This window comes from Kogia breviceps, chromosome 2 (genome assembly GCF_026419965.1).
Source record: "Kogia breviceps isolate mKogBre1 chromosome 2, mKogBre1 haplotype 1, whole genome shotgun sequence".
NCBI lineage: Eukaryota > Metazoa > Chordata > Mammalia > Artiodactyla > Physeteridae > Kogia > Kogia breviceps.
The window spans coordinates 169,179,679-169,197,912 of record NC_081311.1 but is presented as its reverse complement, the minus strand read 5'-3'; the positions used below and the strand labels follow the sequence as shown (position 1 = coordinate 169,197,912).

At 35.9% G+C, this 18,234-nt stretch overlaps 1 protein-coding gene across 1 annotated transcript in view; it reads right to left on the bottom strand.

Moving 5' to 3' along the window:
• The window catches only part of FAM117B (family with sequence similarity 117 member B), an 83,094-nt gene that overhangs the window by 13,890 nt on the left and 50,970 nt on the right, over window positions 1-18,234 (bottom strand). The window contains exons 3-4 of the mRNA XM_059053380.2: window positions 12,991-13,083; window positions 11,762-11,875 (exon numbers count right to left, since the gene is read on the bottom strand). Coding sequence (XP_058909363.1) covers window positions 11,762-11,875; window positions 12,991-13,083 — 207 coding nt within the window. The remainder of the gene's footprint in view (window positions 1-11,761; window positions 11,876-12,990; window positions 13,084-18,234) is intronic.

Sequence of the window (18,234 nt, the reverse complement as noted above, 5' to 3'; positions counted from 1 at the left end):
TATGGGAAAAGAATCTGAAAAAAAAAGAGTGGATATATGTATACGTATAACTGATTCACTTGCTGTACACCTGAAACTAACACAACAGTGTAAATCAACTATACTCCAATAACACCCAAACACAAATACTGTTCAGGGGAAAAAAAGCAACTAATTTCTCAACATTTTCTGTTCTACCTATTGGAACAAAGTCTCATCTATCCCAAATATTTCACAAAAGTGGAGTTAAAGAACACTCTTCCTTTATCTCTGAAAGATTATCTGACCAAAAGCCAATATATACATATGCAACACACACACACACATTTATATTTCACACACAAAAAAGACTATTCTTCCAAAATGTCTAGAGTAAAATGCTATACTTGGGTAGAGAAATCGAGGTGATATATTTTTCTTTTAGATTATTTTTCTACAACCAACCTGAGAGGAGAAACTATGCCTTACTCATCTCCTTATTGCCACTGCCTAATAGAATCTAGAACAGACGTGATGCTTATTCGACACGGCTGGTGTTATGAACTGAATATCTATATCCCCCTAAAATTCACATATTGAAGCCCTAATCCCCAATGTGGCTATATGTGGAGATGGGGGCTGTAAGGAAGTAATTAAGGTTAAATGAGGTCATAAGAATGGGGCCCTGATCCAACAGAATTGGTGTCCTTGTAAGAAAAGACGCAGGAGAGCTCACTGACTTGTGCTCTCCTTCCTCTCCCCACTCCACACACATGCACCAAGGAAAGGCCACCTGAGCAAATGAGAGGGCAGACATCTGCAGCCCAAGGGGACATCTCACACCAGACACTAACCCTGCTGGCACCTTGATCTTGGACTTCCAGTCTCCAGAGCCATGAGAAAATTAATTTCTGTTGTTTAAGCCACTTGAGCTTATGGTATTTCACTATGGTAGCCCAAGCTGACTGATACATTCACCCTTAGTTTTATTCTTCATTTTTAGTTTTCAACAGTCTAAAGAGACTACTTAAACATAATCCTGAGATACAGTAGCTTGAGAGAACTTGACTATGGCCATAAAAACTTTACTCTGAGACACTATTTTTAACTGGCATTGTTTTCTTTATTGCAAAAGTAATAAGTATTCACTGAAGAAAGAAAAATAAATGGGATTGCTACTAATTTGATAAATATCCTTCTATCTAGCCCTTTTCTTCTGTGCATAGACACTTTTAACCAGAAATAGATAGTAACTTGTGCTTTGTAACTTATTTTTTTACTTCCTATTTCCCTAATTTTACTTCCTAATTCCCTAATTCCTATTTCTTTCTATGCTTTAAAACTCTTAATTACCAAATCATTTTTATAGCTGCATAGTATTTCATTGTATGAGTGTATGAAGAAGTCAGTGTCCTGTTATTGGCCAAATAGTTTCCAATTTTTCACTATTCAAAAAAAAAATACTGGCAATTCTCTGGCGGTCCAGTGGTTAGGACTCTGTGCTTTCAGTGCCGACGGCTTGGGTTCAATCCCTGGTCAGGGAACTAAGATTTTGCAAGCCACATGGCCCAGCCAAAAAGAAAAAAAGAAAAGGAAAAAAAAATGCTGCCATAAACATCCTCTTAGATGAGTATTTGCACACATATGTAAATACTTCCTTAGGATACAATCCCGGAAGGACTAATGGCTCAAAATGCAAGAAAGATTTTCAGGATTTTGATTCACATTGTCAAACTGAACAGCAAAATATTTTTACTCCTTACAATATTTGCACTTCCATGTTCATTACCGCATTTATAATATTTACAATAACTATGACATGGAAACGACCTATGTGTCTGTTGATGAAAGAATGGATAAAGAAAATGTGGTACACACATAAACGATGAAATATTATTCAGCTATAAAAGAAATCCTGCCATTTGCAACAACATGGATGGACCTTGAGAGCATTATGCTAAGTGAAGTAATAAGTCAGACAGACAAATACTGTGTGTTCTCACTTATATGAGGAATCTGGAAAAAAAAAAAAACACAAAACTCAAAAAATAAATTAAAAAAATTTTTAAATAAACCAAACTCATAGAAACAGAAGTAGATTGGTGGTTGCCAGGGGCAGATGGGTGGAGGAAATGGGTAAAAACAGTTAAGAATACAAACTTCCAATTACAAGATGAATATGTTCTGGGGATCTAATGTACAGCATGGTGACTATAGTTAACAACACAGTATTATATACCTGGAAGTTGCTAAGAGAGTAGATCTTAAAAGTTCTCACCAGAAAAGAAAAAACAGGTAACTACATGAGGTGATGGGTGTCTTAACTAATCTTACTGTGGTAATAATTTCACTATATATATATATATATATATATATATATATATATATATATATATATATAAAGTCATCACATTGTATATCTTAAATATACAATGTTATATGTCAATTATATTTCTATAAAGCTGGGGAAAAAGGAAAAGAAGGATACACAATTTCTTCAAAATTGTTTTCTAAAAAAACTTTTGCCCTATGAACAACACTGTCAAAAGAATGAAATAGTAATTCAGACTGGGAAAAAATATTTGTAACTCACATAGTCAATAAAGGAGCTGTATTCAGAATATATAAAGATCTCTCAAAACTCAGTAATAAGAAAACAAACAGCCTAATTTAAAAATGGGCAAAATATTTGAATGTACACTTCACCAAACATGACATACAGATGGCAAATAACCATATGAAAAGATATTCACTAGAGTAATGCAAATTAATATCAAGATGCAATGTCACTACACATCTATTTGAATGGCTAAAATAAAAAATACTGACAATATCAAGTGCTGATGAGAAAGCAGAGCAAATGAGATTCTCATACACTGCTCCTGGGAATGCACAATGGTACAACCATTCTGGAAAAGTTTTACAGTTTCTGTTAAGTTCAAGATACAATTACTATATGAACAAGCAATCCCATTCCTGAGCATTTTCCCTACAAAAATGAAAATTTATGTTTATTCAAAATTCTGCAAGGGAATGATTATAGCAATTTTCTTCATAATCTCCAAAAACTCCTCAGCAATAAAAGGGAACAAACTATTGATATACACAACTTGGATAAAACACAAAGGCACTATTGCTGAGTAAAAGAAGACAGTCTCTAAAGATTACATACTGTGCGATTCCATTCATAGGACATTCTCAAAAAGATTTAACACTAGAGTGATGGAGAACAAATCAGTGATTACAGAGGTTAAGGAGGGGTGTGTGTGTATAAAGGGATAGCATGAGGAAATTTGGGGGGAGTGGTGGTGATGAAATTATTCTCACACAATATCCTGTGTCACAGTATCCTGACTGTGGTAGATGGTTACATGAATCTATACACATATTAAAGTTCATGTAGCTGTATGCCAACCCCCCCAAAAAGTCAATTTTACTATATGATAATTGAAAAACAAAAGGAAAAGTTACTAGCTAACAGAATCATTCTGAATCATGTTCTTTCTGTCTAATATTGTCTCCTTAGGTCTTTGCCTAGAGAGAGCTATATGCTGAAATGGATGAAAGGTGGGAAGAATAGCTTTTAAAAAGCAGTCCACAAATGACTTAGGGACCCCTCAAAAGTTAGGTATGTCCATTTTAGGTGAGGTCAACTGAGTATTGACCAGCCCTGTCAGCTGCCTTTCAGACACCCTATTCTTCAATCCTTCCATCTTAGTGCTACAAAGCCAGTAACTTCCGTTGCTTCCCGAAAGCCTCATCAGCAATCCAGCACTGGTTCACCCTGTGACAGAACTGTGATAAGGACAGGACAGGAAGAGGAAGGCAAACAGCAAAGGCCACTACTCTGCTCCATTCTTGTAATAACTTGTATTCTTCACCCTCTGCCCTACTCTCATTCCAAGGTCTTCACTTTCTTACTTTTAACTTCAGTGAAATAATGCCTAAGAGAGTCATTGAAACTGGTTATTTCTCATCAGTCTTTTATATCACTAAGACCTGTCACTAACACCTTGAAGGAAAAAAAAATTTTTTTAAACCTATTCTCACCCTCTTGTTTCCGTAGCAACAGAAGTAAAATCCCAAAGTATAATCTAACAAAAGTCTTAAAAAAAAAAAAACCTCTCCAATTAGATATGTACTTGCTGCAGGGATAAGAGTGGAAGAGTAAAGCTAAGAATATGTTTTGGTTCATGATGGGTCAAGGAGGGAAAGAAACCTTTCTTAAGGTAGTGGCATTAGAAAATAGAAAATAGTGAGGTGACAGGAAACTGATTCGGACTAAAGCACATAGGGGTTAAAAGAAACCCACAGCTCACTAATCTGCAGTGGAGGGCACATTACAACATTTCTGTCAGGCAGTCATCCTTCCTGTGCCTGGACTCTTCCTGTGTCAGGAAACAATGAGGAGACAGGGAACTGGTGCAGACTAAGAAGGATCTCAGGAGTTATTAGTATATATACTAGAAATAGAACTTGTACTTTATTTTTTATACTGAGTGAAAGGTACTCAATTCTAAACTTAATTTTCTCTCCTAAATGTCACAAAACAACATAAATAATGGCTTGCTTGCTCTGGATGCAATTTTCAGGCTGCACTTGGTTTATAACTGTTAAGTTATAGAAATAAGGAAGGAGAAGACTAGAAGGGGAAGATGACCTGTCAAGGTTTCTGCAAAATGTTGACCATCCTGGATTTTAGAATCATAAAGATCTGTTAGTAAGCTTGCTAAGAACAGAAAGCTTAAGTTTCCTGGGTGTCATGTTGAGAAACGCACATAAGAGGAACCCACCAGTATAGTAAGTAACTGTGCATCTTGTTACTGCCTTTCTAGGCAGCTACAGAAGTCATAACCTACTCAATTGGTAAGAAGTTTTTCTCAAATGTAATCTAAATAGCAGCAAGTATTTATCAACAGTTTAATATATTTAAGGCAAAAGAAAGAAAGGAAGGAAAAGAAAGAAAGAAAGAAAATGGCCACTTCCCTAAGGTCAACACACCATTTTAGATAAATTAAGCAAAGGTTCATCTGTAATTCATCTAAGTAGCAAATAGCTACACAATTAGAAGAAAAAAAATCTATCCAAGCTGCAGGGGAAAGATTTTCTTCATTAAGCAAACTTGTTATTGTTCCAGAAATAAAAGATAATAATAGGCCTTTGATTTTACTCCTTACATAAACTATATTCTAAAATATCTAAAAATAACAAAAATGATTACACTTTAACTTTTATGCTTCATTTCAAGGGCTCTTAAGGAATTTTATGTGTATGTATATAATTTATTTTTCCCATATCCACACAGCTTTCTGTAATAAAATCTACATTTCTAAATATAAATCAGTATATGCAAATATAAGTGAGTTATCATATTAACTGAGAGGTCATCCTTAGATAGCTCTGAAAGGTTAAAAATCCTTCAATGTACTAAGGCAAAATCTACCTCTCCTAAGATCTATCCTTTGGAAACAACAAGGATCTCCTATTTTCTTAATTTTTGATTCTTTCTCTTCAAATCAGAATGTTTTCCACTCAATTAAGATTTCAATTAGGTGAATCACTGTTTTAAAGTTTTTTTTCTATTTACATTCTCCATATATCTACATACATTACAGCTTAAAGATCAAATTCTGCATCACAGCTGAGAAGTAACCAACAAAGAAAGAACCCCAAGAGAAGGGTTGGCTAATCCTGAATCTTCATTAGAGGTCAATCTACATTATAACTTAAGTATCTGTTTCAAAGTGTAGGGATAAGACTGTGGTATGACACAGAGAGTCAGGAAAGATGGGAAGAACACCTACTGAAGCAGTAGCTGAGCAGGAAAAAGAAATATACAGTTAAATTTTCAAAGGAAGAAAAATGTGCCTTGATAGGCAAGTAGGATGGAAAAAGGTCTGTCAGCAATTCAACAGAGATCTATGAGAGAAATATGAGCCAGAAACCCTAATATATAACAACAGGGAGGTCAAAACTGATGTTTAGAATGGTTTAAAAAAAATTAGAAAGCACTGGAAAAAAAGCTTTCCTATCTTAAGGGCTTTTGTAGAGGGCCTCCATGTGGCCTTGATTCCTCCTGTCCTGTCAGCATTACTTTATTTCTGTCCTCCAGCAATCACTGTCCTTTCATCTGATATCCCCCTCTTAGCTCTTCTAAGCTACAACTATACTCTATAATAAAGGTCACAGCTGAAGCACCTACTCTTGATTTCTAAGTAGCAAAATCTTAAAACTTTCAAGAACAGCAATCATGTCCTGGACTGGCATACAAAGATTTTATTGCAGAGCAGCAATTTTCTCTTTAAAGTGCAACGCCCTTCTCACTCCTCAGATGAAAATAGGTTTTTATCCCTTTCTACCTCACTATCCATTTGCTCTCAAACCCTCCTAAGCTACTACAAAACTACAGTGTCCCAGCCCAGATGAAGAAATAAGAAAATCCTATGGGAGGGCCTTCTTGCTTGAGGCTATAACAACCAAAAACACCTGCATGATTTTTAAATTCTCACTCCTAAATTAGTTTATGCAACTGTGAAGATGCTGCATCTCCCGCTCCTCTGTTACTAATATCTGACTCTAATCATCAATCAAACAATCCTGAAATGTATTAGTTACATCTTCTAATGAGACTATTTCTTGAAATACTCCTTAAAAATACAATACCGTAAGTATCTGAGGGCTCTGTCAATTTTGGAAACCCCTGACATGTGAAAAGATTCTCTCTCCTAAAAAGCTTGGCAGTATTTATTCTTCATAACAAATAGTTCCCCACCCCCCAAATTTCCAGGGAAAGAACCACTCAAAAAGGTACGTGAGGGCTTCCCTGGTGGCACGGTGGTTGAGGGTCCGCCTGTCGATGTAGGGGAAGCTGGTTCGTGCCCCGGTCCGGGAGGATCCCACGTGCCGTGGCACGGCTGGGCCCGTGAGCCATGGCTGCTGGGCCTGCGCGTCTGGAGCCTGTGCTCCGCAACAGGAGAGGTCGTGACAGTGAGAGGCCCGCGTACCGCAAAAAAAAAAAAAAAAAGGATGTGAGAATTCTTTTCTAACTGTACAAATCCATTGTACGCCCAAGAAAAAGATCTTTTGTTAACCAGTGGTTATAGACTATGAGCTATCAGCAGAGCAATAGTGTCCTTGATCATTAAGGGATACTAAAGGAATTTCCCAATAATCTTCTCCAAACAAAAAAAAACCTCCAAAGCAAAAAACAGTAATAACTTGGAAAGGCTATGAAGAGAAAAGTTAAAGAGCCCCCCAAATATTCAAACTTCTTAACCAAATAATGGAAAATCTACCCCTAGTTAAGTATAAATATATAAAAAGCTTTAAGCACACAGGAACTGGACCCAACTAAATAGCCCAAATTAGGGAAATGCTCTACAGAATCTGAAACATTAAAAATGTTCCTGAAGCATTGGTAATAACAAACATGTTCCCACATTAAGTAAATTTTTAAAAATATATAAAGTCTAACATATGGTAGGATCTCAACAAGGAATGAGAAAGGAAAAAAGAAAAAATGTAAGGAATAGCTGTCTTTAAAGAGTGAGACTCCAGATGATTTTTTTCCTATTTGATTTTTTTTTTTTAAAAACAGCTTGATTGAGACATAATCTTTTTATTTGCCTTTTTTAGTTTCTAAAATTTGTAATAAGCATGTAAATATTTTTATGATAATAAAAGCTTTAGAAAATAACTTCCAATATGAAATTGGCAGGGAAGCCTAGTGAAAAATCCAACTGGAAGCGACCTAAGATCTACTGAGCAGTTATTATGGGTCAAGAATTGCATTAACTGTTTTATAACATTCTATCGCATTTAATCCTCAGTATAACACACTAACAGGTAATACTATAATGCAGAGAACCCGAGGAACTTCATACAGCCAACAAGCAGCAGGACCCAGATCTAAACTAAACAGTCTGATCTCAGGGCATCTGTGATCATCCTATAGCTACATGATCTCCCAGGTTACTTTTGGGTTCTTTGTTAGCATCTAATCTATTATTGCCAGACAATTATATTTATATTTTATCTATTTATTTTTTATGTTGTTTGGTAGATTTTTTTGCAGCAGCTTATCGAAAAATAAATCACAATACCATACAACTTACTCATTTAAAGTGTACAACTTTTGCTTCTGAATGGTTATTGAACAGAGTTGTACAACCATCAGCACAATTGATCTTAGAATCACACCAAAAATAAGTCCCTCACCCATTAGCAGTCACTATTTCCCCCCAACTTTCCCAGCTCTAGGCAACCACCAATCTACAACCTGTCTCTATTGGTTTGCTTATTCTGGGCATTTCATGTAAGTGAAATCATATAATATGTGATTTTTGTGTCTGGCTTCTTTCACTTAGCATAATGTTTTCAAAGTTCACCCATGTGGTAGCATGTACCAGTACTCCATTCCTTTTTATGACTGAATAATATTCCACTGTATGGATATACTGCATTTTATTTATCCATTCATTGGTTGATGGACATTTGGGTTGTTTCCAAATTTTGGCTACTGTGAGCCACGCTGCTATGAACATTTGTGTCCAAGTTTTTATGTAAATGTAAGTTTTCAATTCTCTTGGGTACATACCTTGGAGAGGAAGTGCTGGGTTATATAGTAACTCTATGTTTATTTAGCCTTTTGAGGAACTGCCAGGATGTTTTCCAAAATGGCTGCACCGTTTTACATTCCTATCAGCAATATATAAGGGTTCCAATTTCTCCACATCCTTGCTAATACTTGTTATCTGTCTTTTTAGTTTTAGCTGTCCTAGTGGGTATGAAATAGTATCTCACTGGAATGTGTATGCATTTCCCTATTGACAAATAATGCTAAGTATCTTTTTCACATACTTATTGGCTATCTGTCTATCTTCCCTGGAGAACTATTTAGATCCTTTGCCCATTTTTAAATTGGGCTGTTTGTCTTTTCATTATTGAGTTGCAAGAGTTCTTTATATATTTTAGATACAAGTGCTTTATCAGATATATGATTTATATATATTTTTGCCTATTTTGTGGGATGTCTTCACTTTTTTGATGGTGTCCTTTGAAGCACAAAAGTTTTTAATTTTGATAAAGTCCAATTTATGTACTTTTTCTATTGTTGCTCGTGCTTTTGGTGTCATATCTAACAAACCATTGCCTAATCCTATGTCACATTTATGCCTATGTTTTCATCTAAGAGCTTTTACTTTTAGCTCTTATATTTAGGCCTTTGACCATTTTGAGTTACTTTTGTATGATGTGAGGAAGGTAGATATATTTTTAAAATCATGTTTTAAAGGCTAGAATTGGCCTTATCTTTTACTCCTATGTCTCCATCATTCCCATCTCATCAACCATCAGCTAACAAAGTTTAAAAACTCAGACTCTGAAGTCAAAATGCCTAGATTAGAATCCCAGTTCTGTCTCATATGACCCTGAACAAGATACTTGATCTCTCTGGGCCTTAATTCCTGGCCTGTAAATTGGGGATAATAACAATCTCTACCTCAAAGATGAGGATTAAATGCTAATAATATATACAAAAGCTGAGTAGAGTGCTTCCCATATTATAAGCACTTAATAGACTTCAATTATTAATTATTAGTTTCTAAATATCACTCAGGTTTGTCCACTCTCCCCAGCTCCACAACTTCTACCTTACTTTAGTTCACCATCATTTCTTACGTGGACTATAAATCTATTCTCAAATGGTTTCCTGCCTCTAATCTTGTCCTCTTCCAAATTCATTCTCTACTCTGAACCCATAATGATCATGACAAAATGTGTATCTGATCACCTATCAACCCCTAAATTGTAGAAAATAGTTCTCTGGTGCCTCTAGGACAAAGTCCAAATTTCTTAACAACTGAGACATGAAGACTTTCAGGTCTGGCTACTATTTACCTCTCTAGCCTAATCTTTTACTACCACCCCTACCTGAAGCCATGATTTCTTATACGTCCAGAAAATTGGCTACATTCTACTTATCCTTCAGGGACCACTTAGACACCACTTTCTCTAGAAGTCTTTCTAGATGGCTCATGGCCAGTCCAAGGATAAATATCCCTTCTATAGCACTCTGAACACTCCCTGATCAACACACTAAATACACTGTGTAAAAATTAACTGTTTACGTACATCTATTTGAGACTTGGTGGGGGGAGAGCCCCAATATTTCATTTATCACTGCATCCCCTAATGAGTACTACAGTACGAGTTATATGGCAACATTTAATAAATGTTGCGTGGATGGAGGAATGGCCTCAAAGCACACGTATCTCAAATTGGTACTTTCTCCACTAGAGAGAGAATCCACTAAACAAAGCCACACCCATGACTTAGTGATATTTTCATGTTCACAGTCTCAAAGTTTCAATTAAATATGAATACTACTACCATAGCTATCATGATGCACATGTGCCTGATCTCTGATTGGCTATTAACACTAAAGCAAGTCAAGTAGTCAAAATGTTTGTTGTGTCAAGTGTACAAAAGTCAAACTACATGAATTTATTTTTCAAGTTACTATATTTTCTAGTCCTCACCTTCTCCAAAGACACATTTTAGAATTAGACAAAAATGAAGTTCATGCAAACTTCAATAATCTTTATGAAGCAAATTCAACTTGCAAAGGAAAAAGAAAATTTTGGATAATTTTATTGCTTTAATTGCTAATTTTAATGCAACTTAAAAAAAATCACTTCAGAAAAGTTATAAACTGCTAAATCCCATCATTTAACTCAATAAAACTCAATCTTAACCTCTATTCTACTTGGAGTAAAAATATGGATTGGAAATAAGAATTGGACTTATCTCTTAGAAACACATCTAAATTATTTATGGATGAATTAGAGGAAGTGGAAGGTTGGCAAATTCACCTGTAAAACCATGTGGGTCTGTAGCCTTTGAGAGTGAGAGGAATAATTAGTATTCCAAATTTGACAATTATTAATCTTTTCAAACTTTTCATTTCTTGTTTTGTCAATTTTGCATTTTCTATTTCTCCAAATATAAATGCAGTTTGTTTAGGTTTTTAAGTGCATTATTGTATATTCATATTTTATAACTAAAAATGCCTTATATATGGAAAAAAGCTATTGGAAACTACAAACTATAAATTTGTGAAATCAAATTTGACCCATGCATCAATATTTTAAGACACAATTAATTTGAAAAAAATATATACCTCTACCCATAATTTCTCTTGAAAGCAATCCACATACATTTGACAATCATCAGAAGCTATCAACTTGTAAGTGGGGCTGGCAAACTATTTCTTGCTCTCTCCTTGCTAAAGGACCCCATCTAATTTCAATTTAGTTAAAGAGAAATGCTCTGTGAGTGAGCCATCAGGAGCAGTTCATAGAGCTCAATTAAAGAATCAAAGCAGTTAAAGATTTTTCCCTACTAAAAGACTTCATGCTCCAGGTTATCATTATTATACTCTATCTTCACGTGAGGAAACTGAGACTTAGAACAGGTTACTTATCCAGGGTCTGGTTCCACAGCCAATGATTATCTCTATTATTCTGCCTCCAATATACTAAACTAATAAAGATGGAAATATAATAAACCAAAATATGTAACTAGCTATAATTCCTAGAAGTCATATCACAGATCACTAAAGGAAAATATCATTTTCTCAACTTAATATTCTGTTCTTTTTTAAATGAAGGCTGTGATTCAGTATTTAATCACTGTTTCAAAGATGTTTTAGACATTTTTATCCTAAACAGTTACCTATGAAATAACATATCACCAGGAAAACAACAAATCCCTTGTCTGGATTTTATGGTATCTGTGCTCCTACCTGACACTGGTTAATAGCTGCATGGTTGCCATGGAATGGAGACTGTCTTTCTTTATCTCTATGATGCCGACTGCTGTGTTTACTTCTCTGCAACTGCTGGCGTAATTTTGCAATCTGAAAAAGGGAAAAATAACAAGTATGTCAGAGTGTTTTCCGCATTACATAAAACATACCCATGCTTAATAAGAACCAGTAAAATTCAGCCTTAATAAATCTCTTGAGTTTTTAAACCATCCCACAAAAATCTGATTTATTGTAAAAAAAATTTATATATATATATACACACATATATATACACACACACACATCTGTATATGTATAAATGTATATCTTTCTTTCAAAGAAAAAATTATGTTCCAACACTATTCTGAGCCTTTAAGCTTCCCAAGTACTAAACAAATGAAATTTTTAGCATTTAGAATAAATTATATTATACATTATAGCTTTCACAAAGAATTCAAAAATAATGATAAGTATTCTCTCATTTCACTTATGAGTCACATTTTATTTAGAATTAGGTTTCTTTAACAAACACCTAACCTTCAATAGCTCCAAAAAGTAAACAGTATTATTTAAAAATCAACTCAAGCTCCCCAGGCTCTGGGAGGTTCCTGGAGATGTGCTGTCCACTGAGCATAATCAAATTATGAATAAACATAATAAACATCAGCTCTGTTAAAAAAAAAAAATCAACTCAAGTCATGAAATGAATTCAGATACAATCTTTAAATAACAAATACAATTTCAATCAATATCCTATATTATTCTTTGACTGAATTTTTCTGTTTTATTGCTACATTATGTATAAAATGCAAATGTCCTTATTATAGGCACAAAAAATGGTAATCATAGCATAGGGCCATAATCAACTTGGTTATACTTACTGGGTTACTGAAATTCAGAAATACTACCACTGTATATAGAAATAGTAAGTGTGAATTTGTTGTATCACTGCAATCTTATACATTTGATATTTATATTAACAGCTATGGACTCATTAAAAATAAACAAAAACACATAATCAAGTAAGTTATGCGTACATTTCCCCATTCAAATCTTTATTCAACATAATAACTGTTTTTCTGTTATTTCTCAAGTAAACAAAACCACCAAAAAGAAAATTAAAAAACAATGGAAAATGACAAATCTTTGCTGCTCACAACTTCAAGGAACTAGTCAACGAAGGGATCAAATTTCCACACCCACTTCCTTGGAACCATTTCTCTGACCTCCTTAAGTTGATCTGTGCTGCCCCACGATGCTGAACGCTTGTGAGACCCTTTCTTCTTTTCAGAGTACTCTTCAGCCCATGCACTCTCTGTCTATAATGGGAAAAAGAAGGAAGAGGTTTTAATAAAATAATCAATCATTTAACAATAATGAATGCCATGTTTGTGACAACACAGATGGACCTTGAGGGTATTATGCTAAATGAAGTCAGACAGAGAAAGACAAATACCATATGATGTCACATGTGGAATCTAAACAAACAAACAAACAAACTCATAGAAAAAGAAATCAGATTTGTGGTTACCAGAGCTGGGGGTCAGCAGAGGGGGAATAGGATGAAGGTGGTCAAAAGGTACAAACTTCCATTGAAAGATAAATAAGTACTGGGGATGTAATGTACAACCCAATGGCTATAGTTAACACTTGCTGTATAGTACATCTGAAAGTAGCTAAGAGAGTAGATCCTAAAAGTTCTCATCACAAGGAAAAAAAAAAGTTTTTTGGTAACTCTATGAGGTGATGGATGTTAACTAAGCTTATTGTGGTGATCATTTTGCAATATATGTATGTCAAGTCATTATGCTGCATACCTTAAACTTATATAATGCTATATATCAGTTATATCTCAATAAACCTGAGAACATTTTCCCTTTCTAAAAAAAAAAGGTAGGGCTTCCCTGGTGGCGCAGTGGTTGAGAGTCCGCCTGCTGATGCAGGGGACGCGGGTTCATGCCCAGGTCCGGGAAGATCCCACATGCTGCAGAGCGGCTAGGCCCATGAGCCATGGCCGCTGAGCCTGCGCGTCCGGAGCCTGTGCTCTGCAACAGGAGAGGCCACAACGTTGGGAGAGCCACGTACCGCAAAAAAAAAAAAAAAAAAAAAAGGTATACCATATTTTTCTATTACAAAATACATTCCTATTACAGAAAAATTTGATATTAGAAAATATTTTAAATAACACCAATTACCCATAATTTTTAGTATGTTACTTAATTGCAATATTTTAGCCTACTTCTTTCATTTCTCTAATAAAAATTCGTTATTATTATATAATTATAAGCACAAGCATTTTTTGAACAAATGCATACTAATAATAGCTAACATTCCTGTGATCTTACTATGTGCTAGGCACTGTGCTTTATGAAAGTACAGTGAAAGGTCTTCACTGTATTACCTGATTTAATACATACAAAAAGTTCTACAAGTTCTGCAGATAAGGAAGTTGTGACCATGAGAGGTTAAATAAGTTGCCTAAGGTCTCACAGCTAGGAAGTGGCAAAGCCAAAGATATAAACCTAAGACTCCAGTTTATAATCTTAACCTCTAAATTTTGCCTTTTCTTGCTTTAAATATCTGCAGAGCCTCAAAAATGTTAAATTCTTAGTGGTTATACAAAATCCAGAACTTAAAAACATTGTATCAGAAAAAAATATTATTCTTGGCACATGAAAATATGCTCAACCTCACCCCATAATAAGAGAAATGCAAGTTAAAACTTCACTGAGACTGGGCAATTTGATCACATACACCCTCCTCCACTGTTGGTGGAATGTAAAATTAGTACAGCCTTTATAGAAGGTGATTTCACAACTGCTGTCAAAGTTACAAATGCACATACTGTTTGACACAACCACCCATATTTTGGTAATTTATACTGCAGATGTACAAATTTATACCTTTATGTACAAAATGACATATATTATTCCCTACAGCACTGTTTTTATACAAGATTAGAAAAATGTAAATAAAGGATTGGCCAAATAAATTATGGCTCATCTTTACAACAGAATAATACACAGCTATAAAAATGGATACAGGGGCTTCCCTAGTGGCGCAGTGGTTGAGAGTCCGCCTGCCGATGCAGGGGACACGGGTTTGTGCCCCAGTCCGGGAGGATCCCACATGCCGCGGAGCGGCTGGGCCCGTGAGCCATGGCCACTGAGCCTGTGCGTCCAGAGCCTGTGCTCTGCAACAGGAGAGGCCACAACAGTGAGAGGCCCGCGTACCCACCCCCCCCACACACAAAATGGATAAGGAAATCTACACTGTACTAATACAAAATAATCTCCATGAGATACTGTTAAATGAAAAACTAAAGGCTCAGACTTCCCTGGTGGCACAGTGGTTAAGAATCCACCTGCCAATGCAGGGGACACAGGTTTGAGCCCTGATCTGGAAAGATCCCATGTGCCACGGAGCAACTAAGCCCGTGTGCCACAACTACTGAGCCTGCGCTCTAGAGACCACGAGCCACAACTACCGAGCCCGTGTGCCACAACCACTGAAGCCCACGCACCTAGAGTCCATACTCTGCAACAGGAGACGCCACCACAATGAGAAGCCTGTGCACCCCAACCAAGAGTAGCCCCTGCTAGCCGCAACTAGAGAAAGCCTGCGCACAACAACAAAGACCCAACACAGCCAAAAATACGTGTAAATGTAAACAAATAAATTTTTAAAGTACTATTAAAAAAAAGAAAGAAAAACTCAAGGCTGGGTACAGTAAGTATAGCAACTACCTTTATATATAGGAGTGCTAGAAAGCATATACGCATGTGTAAAGTACATCTGGAAGAATATACATGGTAACAAAAGAAACTGATATCAGTGGCTGCCTCATGGGAAGAAGATACCTCTCAAATTTTGTACTTTTATGAATGAATGTATAGCCTATTCAAAACAATACCTCTTTATATATAAGATGGAAAAAAACTTTTAAGGAGAAATTTTTCTATATGGATAGAATGGTGTCCTTAAGTGAAAACAAAGTTGCAGAAGAATGTATACAATATGCTATCTTGTGTTTAAGGAAAAAAAAAATCACCTTTCTGGGGGGCAACTTCCAGGGAAATAACTGATTTAGGCAAGGATCATCAATGGACACTAAAACCATTAAGTGAAAGGTACTAGGGACCAGGATATTCATGTGGTGCAAAAAAGTATTCAACAGTTACTTGCTAATTCAAAAAGAAAGTATCTCCTTTTCAAATATGTAGTATAATTCATAAAATAACATAAAATAACAATGTTTTTAAGACCAAAAGAAGTATGAGATGAACTGTGCTAAATTAAAAGGAAGTGGACTTCCTGGTGGCACGGTAGTTAAGAATCCACCTGCCAATGCAGAGGACATGGGTTCGAGCCCTGGTCTGGGAAGATCCCTCATGCTGTGGAGCAACTAAGCCCATGCTCCACAACTACTGAGCCTGCGCTCTAGAGCCTGTGAGCCACAACTACTGAGCCCGCGTGCCACAACTACTGAAGCCTGCACACCTAGAGCCCGTGCTCCGCAACAAGAGAAGCCACCACAATGAGAAGCCCACTCACCACAATGAAGAGTAGCCCCCACTCACTGCAACTAGAGAAAGCCTGCGCACAGCAATGAAGACCCAATGCAGCTAAAAATAAATATAATTAATTAAAAGGAACTAAGAGGGCTTCCCTGGTGGTGCAGTGGTTGAGAGTCCACCTGCCAATGCAGGGAACATGGGTTTGTGCCCCGGTCTGGGAAGATCCCACATGCTGTGGAGCGGCTGGGCCCGTGAGCCATGGCTGCTAAGCCTGCACGTCTGGAGTCTGTGCTCTACAGCAGGAGAGGCCACAGCAGTGAGAGGCCCGCATACTGAAAAAAAAAAAGGAACTAAGAGAAAGCAAGTACAACGTATGAATCTCAGACTGCATTCTGGTGAAAGGAAGGAAGGAAGGAAGGGATCTTGGGTAAACTTTAACATGAACTGGATTTGGGTGTTATATGATATTATGTAATTATTAATTTTCCTAGGTGAGCTAATGCTACTGTGATTATACAGGAAATATCCTTATTCTTAGAAGATATATGCCGAAAGATTTAGGGATAAAAGTGTCACAACATCTGCAACACACTTTCAGAAAGCAGAGAAACACACACATAAAAATACAAAGATTGGTAAAGCAAATATGGCTATGTTTAAAACTGCTGAATCTAATGACAGCTGTCATACCCTTCCAATTTTTTGGTATGTTGAACATTTAATTAGTAAAAAGTTAAAAGGGGGGAAAAAAACCCAGAATCTTAAGTCATATCAATTGATGTTTTATAAAATCCACTTAGGACAATTCCATAAAGAAATACTTCTATCAAAAAGTATTAGACCTTTAATCCATTTTGAGTTTATTTTTGTGTATGAAGTTAGAGAACATTCCAATTTCATTATTTTACATGTAGCTGTCCAGTTTTCCCAGCACCACTTATTAAAGAGACTGTCTTCCCTCCATTGTATAATTCTTGCCTCCTTTGTCATAGATTAGTTGACCATAGCTACGTGGGTTTATCTCTGGACTTTCTATCCTGTTCCACTGATCTATATTTCTGTTTTTGTGCCAGTACCATACTGTCTTGATGACTGTAGCTTTGTAATATAGTCCGAAGTCAGGGAGCCTGATTCCTCCAGTTCCATTTTTCTTTCTCAATATTGCTTTGGCTATTCGGCATCTTTTGTGCTTCTATACAAATTGCAAAATTTTTTGTTCTAATTCTGTGAAAAAATGCTATTAGTAATTTGATAGGGAATGCATTGAATCTGTAGATTACTTTGGGTAGTACAGTCATTTTGACAATATTGATTCTTCCAATCCAAGAACATGGTACATCTCTCCACCTGTTTGTTTCATCTTTGATTTCTTTCATCAGTATCTTATAGTTTTCTGAGTACAGGTCTTTTGCCTCCTTAGGTAGGTTTATTCCTAGGTATTTTATTCTTTTTGATGTGATGGCAAATGGGACTGTTTCCTTAGTTTCTCTTTCTGATCTTTCATTGTTAGTGTATAGGAATGCAAGAGATTTCTGTGTATTAATTTTATATCCTGCAACTTTATCAAATTCATAGATGTAAGACCAGATACTATAAAACTCTTAGAGGAAAACATAGGCAGAACACTCTCTGACATAAATCACAGCAAGATCTTTTTTGATCCACCTCCTAATGTGAAAATAAAAACAAAAATGGGACCTAATGAAACTTCAAAGCTTTTACACAGCAAAGGAAACCATAAACAAAACAAAAAGACAACCCACAGAATGGGAGAAAATATTTGCAAATGAAGTGACTCCAAAACATACAAACAGCTCATGCAGCTCAAAATCCACAAAAAAAAGGAAACCCCATCTAAAAATGGGCAGAAGACCTAAATAGACATTTCTCCAAAGAAGACATATAGATGGCCAAGAGGCACATGAAAAGATGCTCAATATCACTAATTATCAG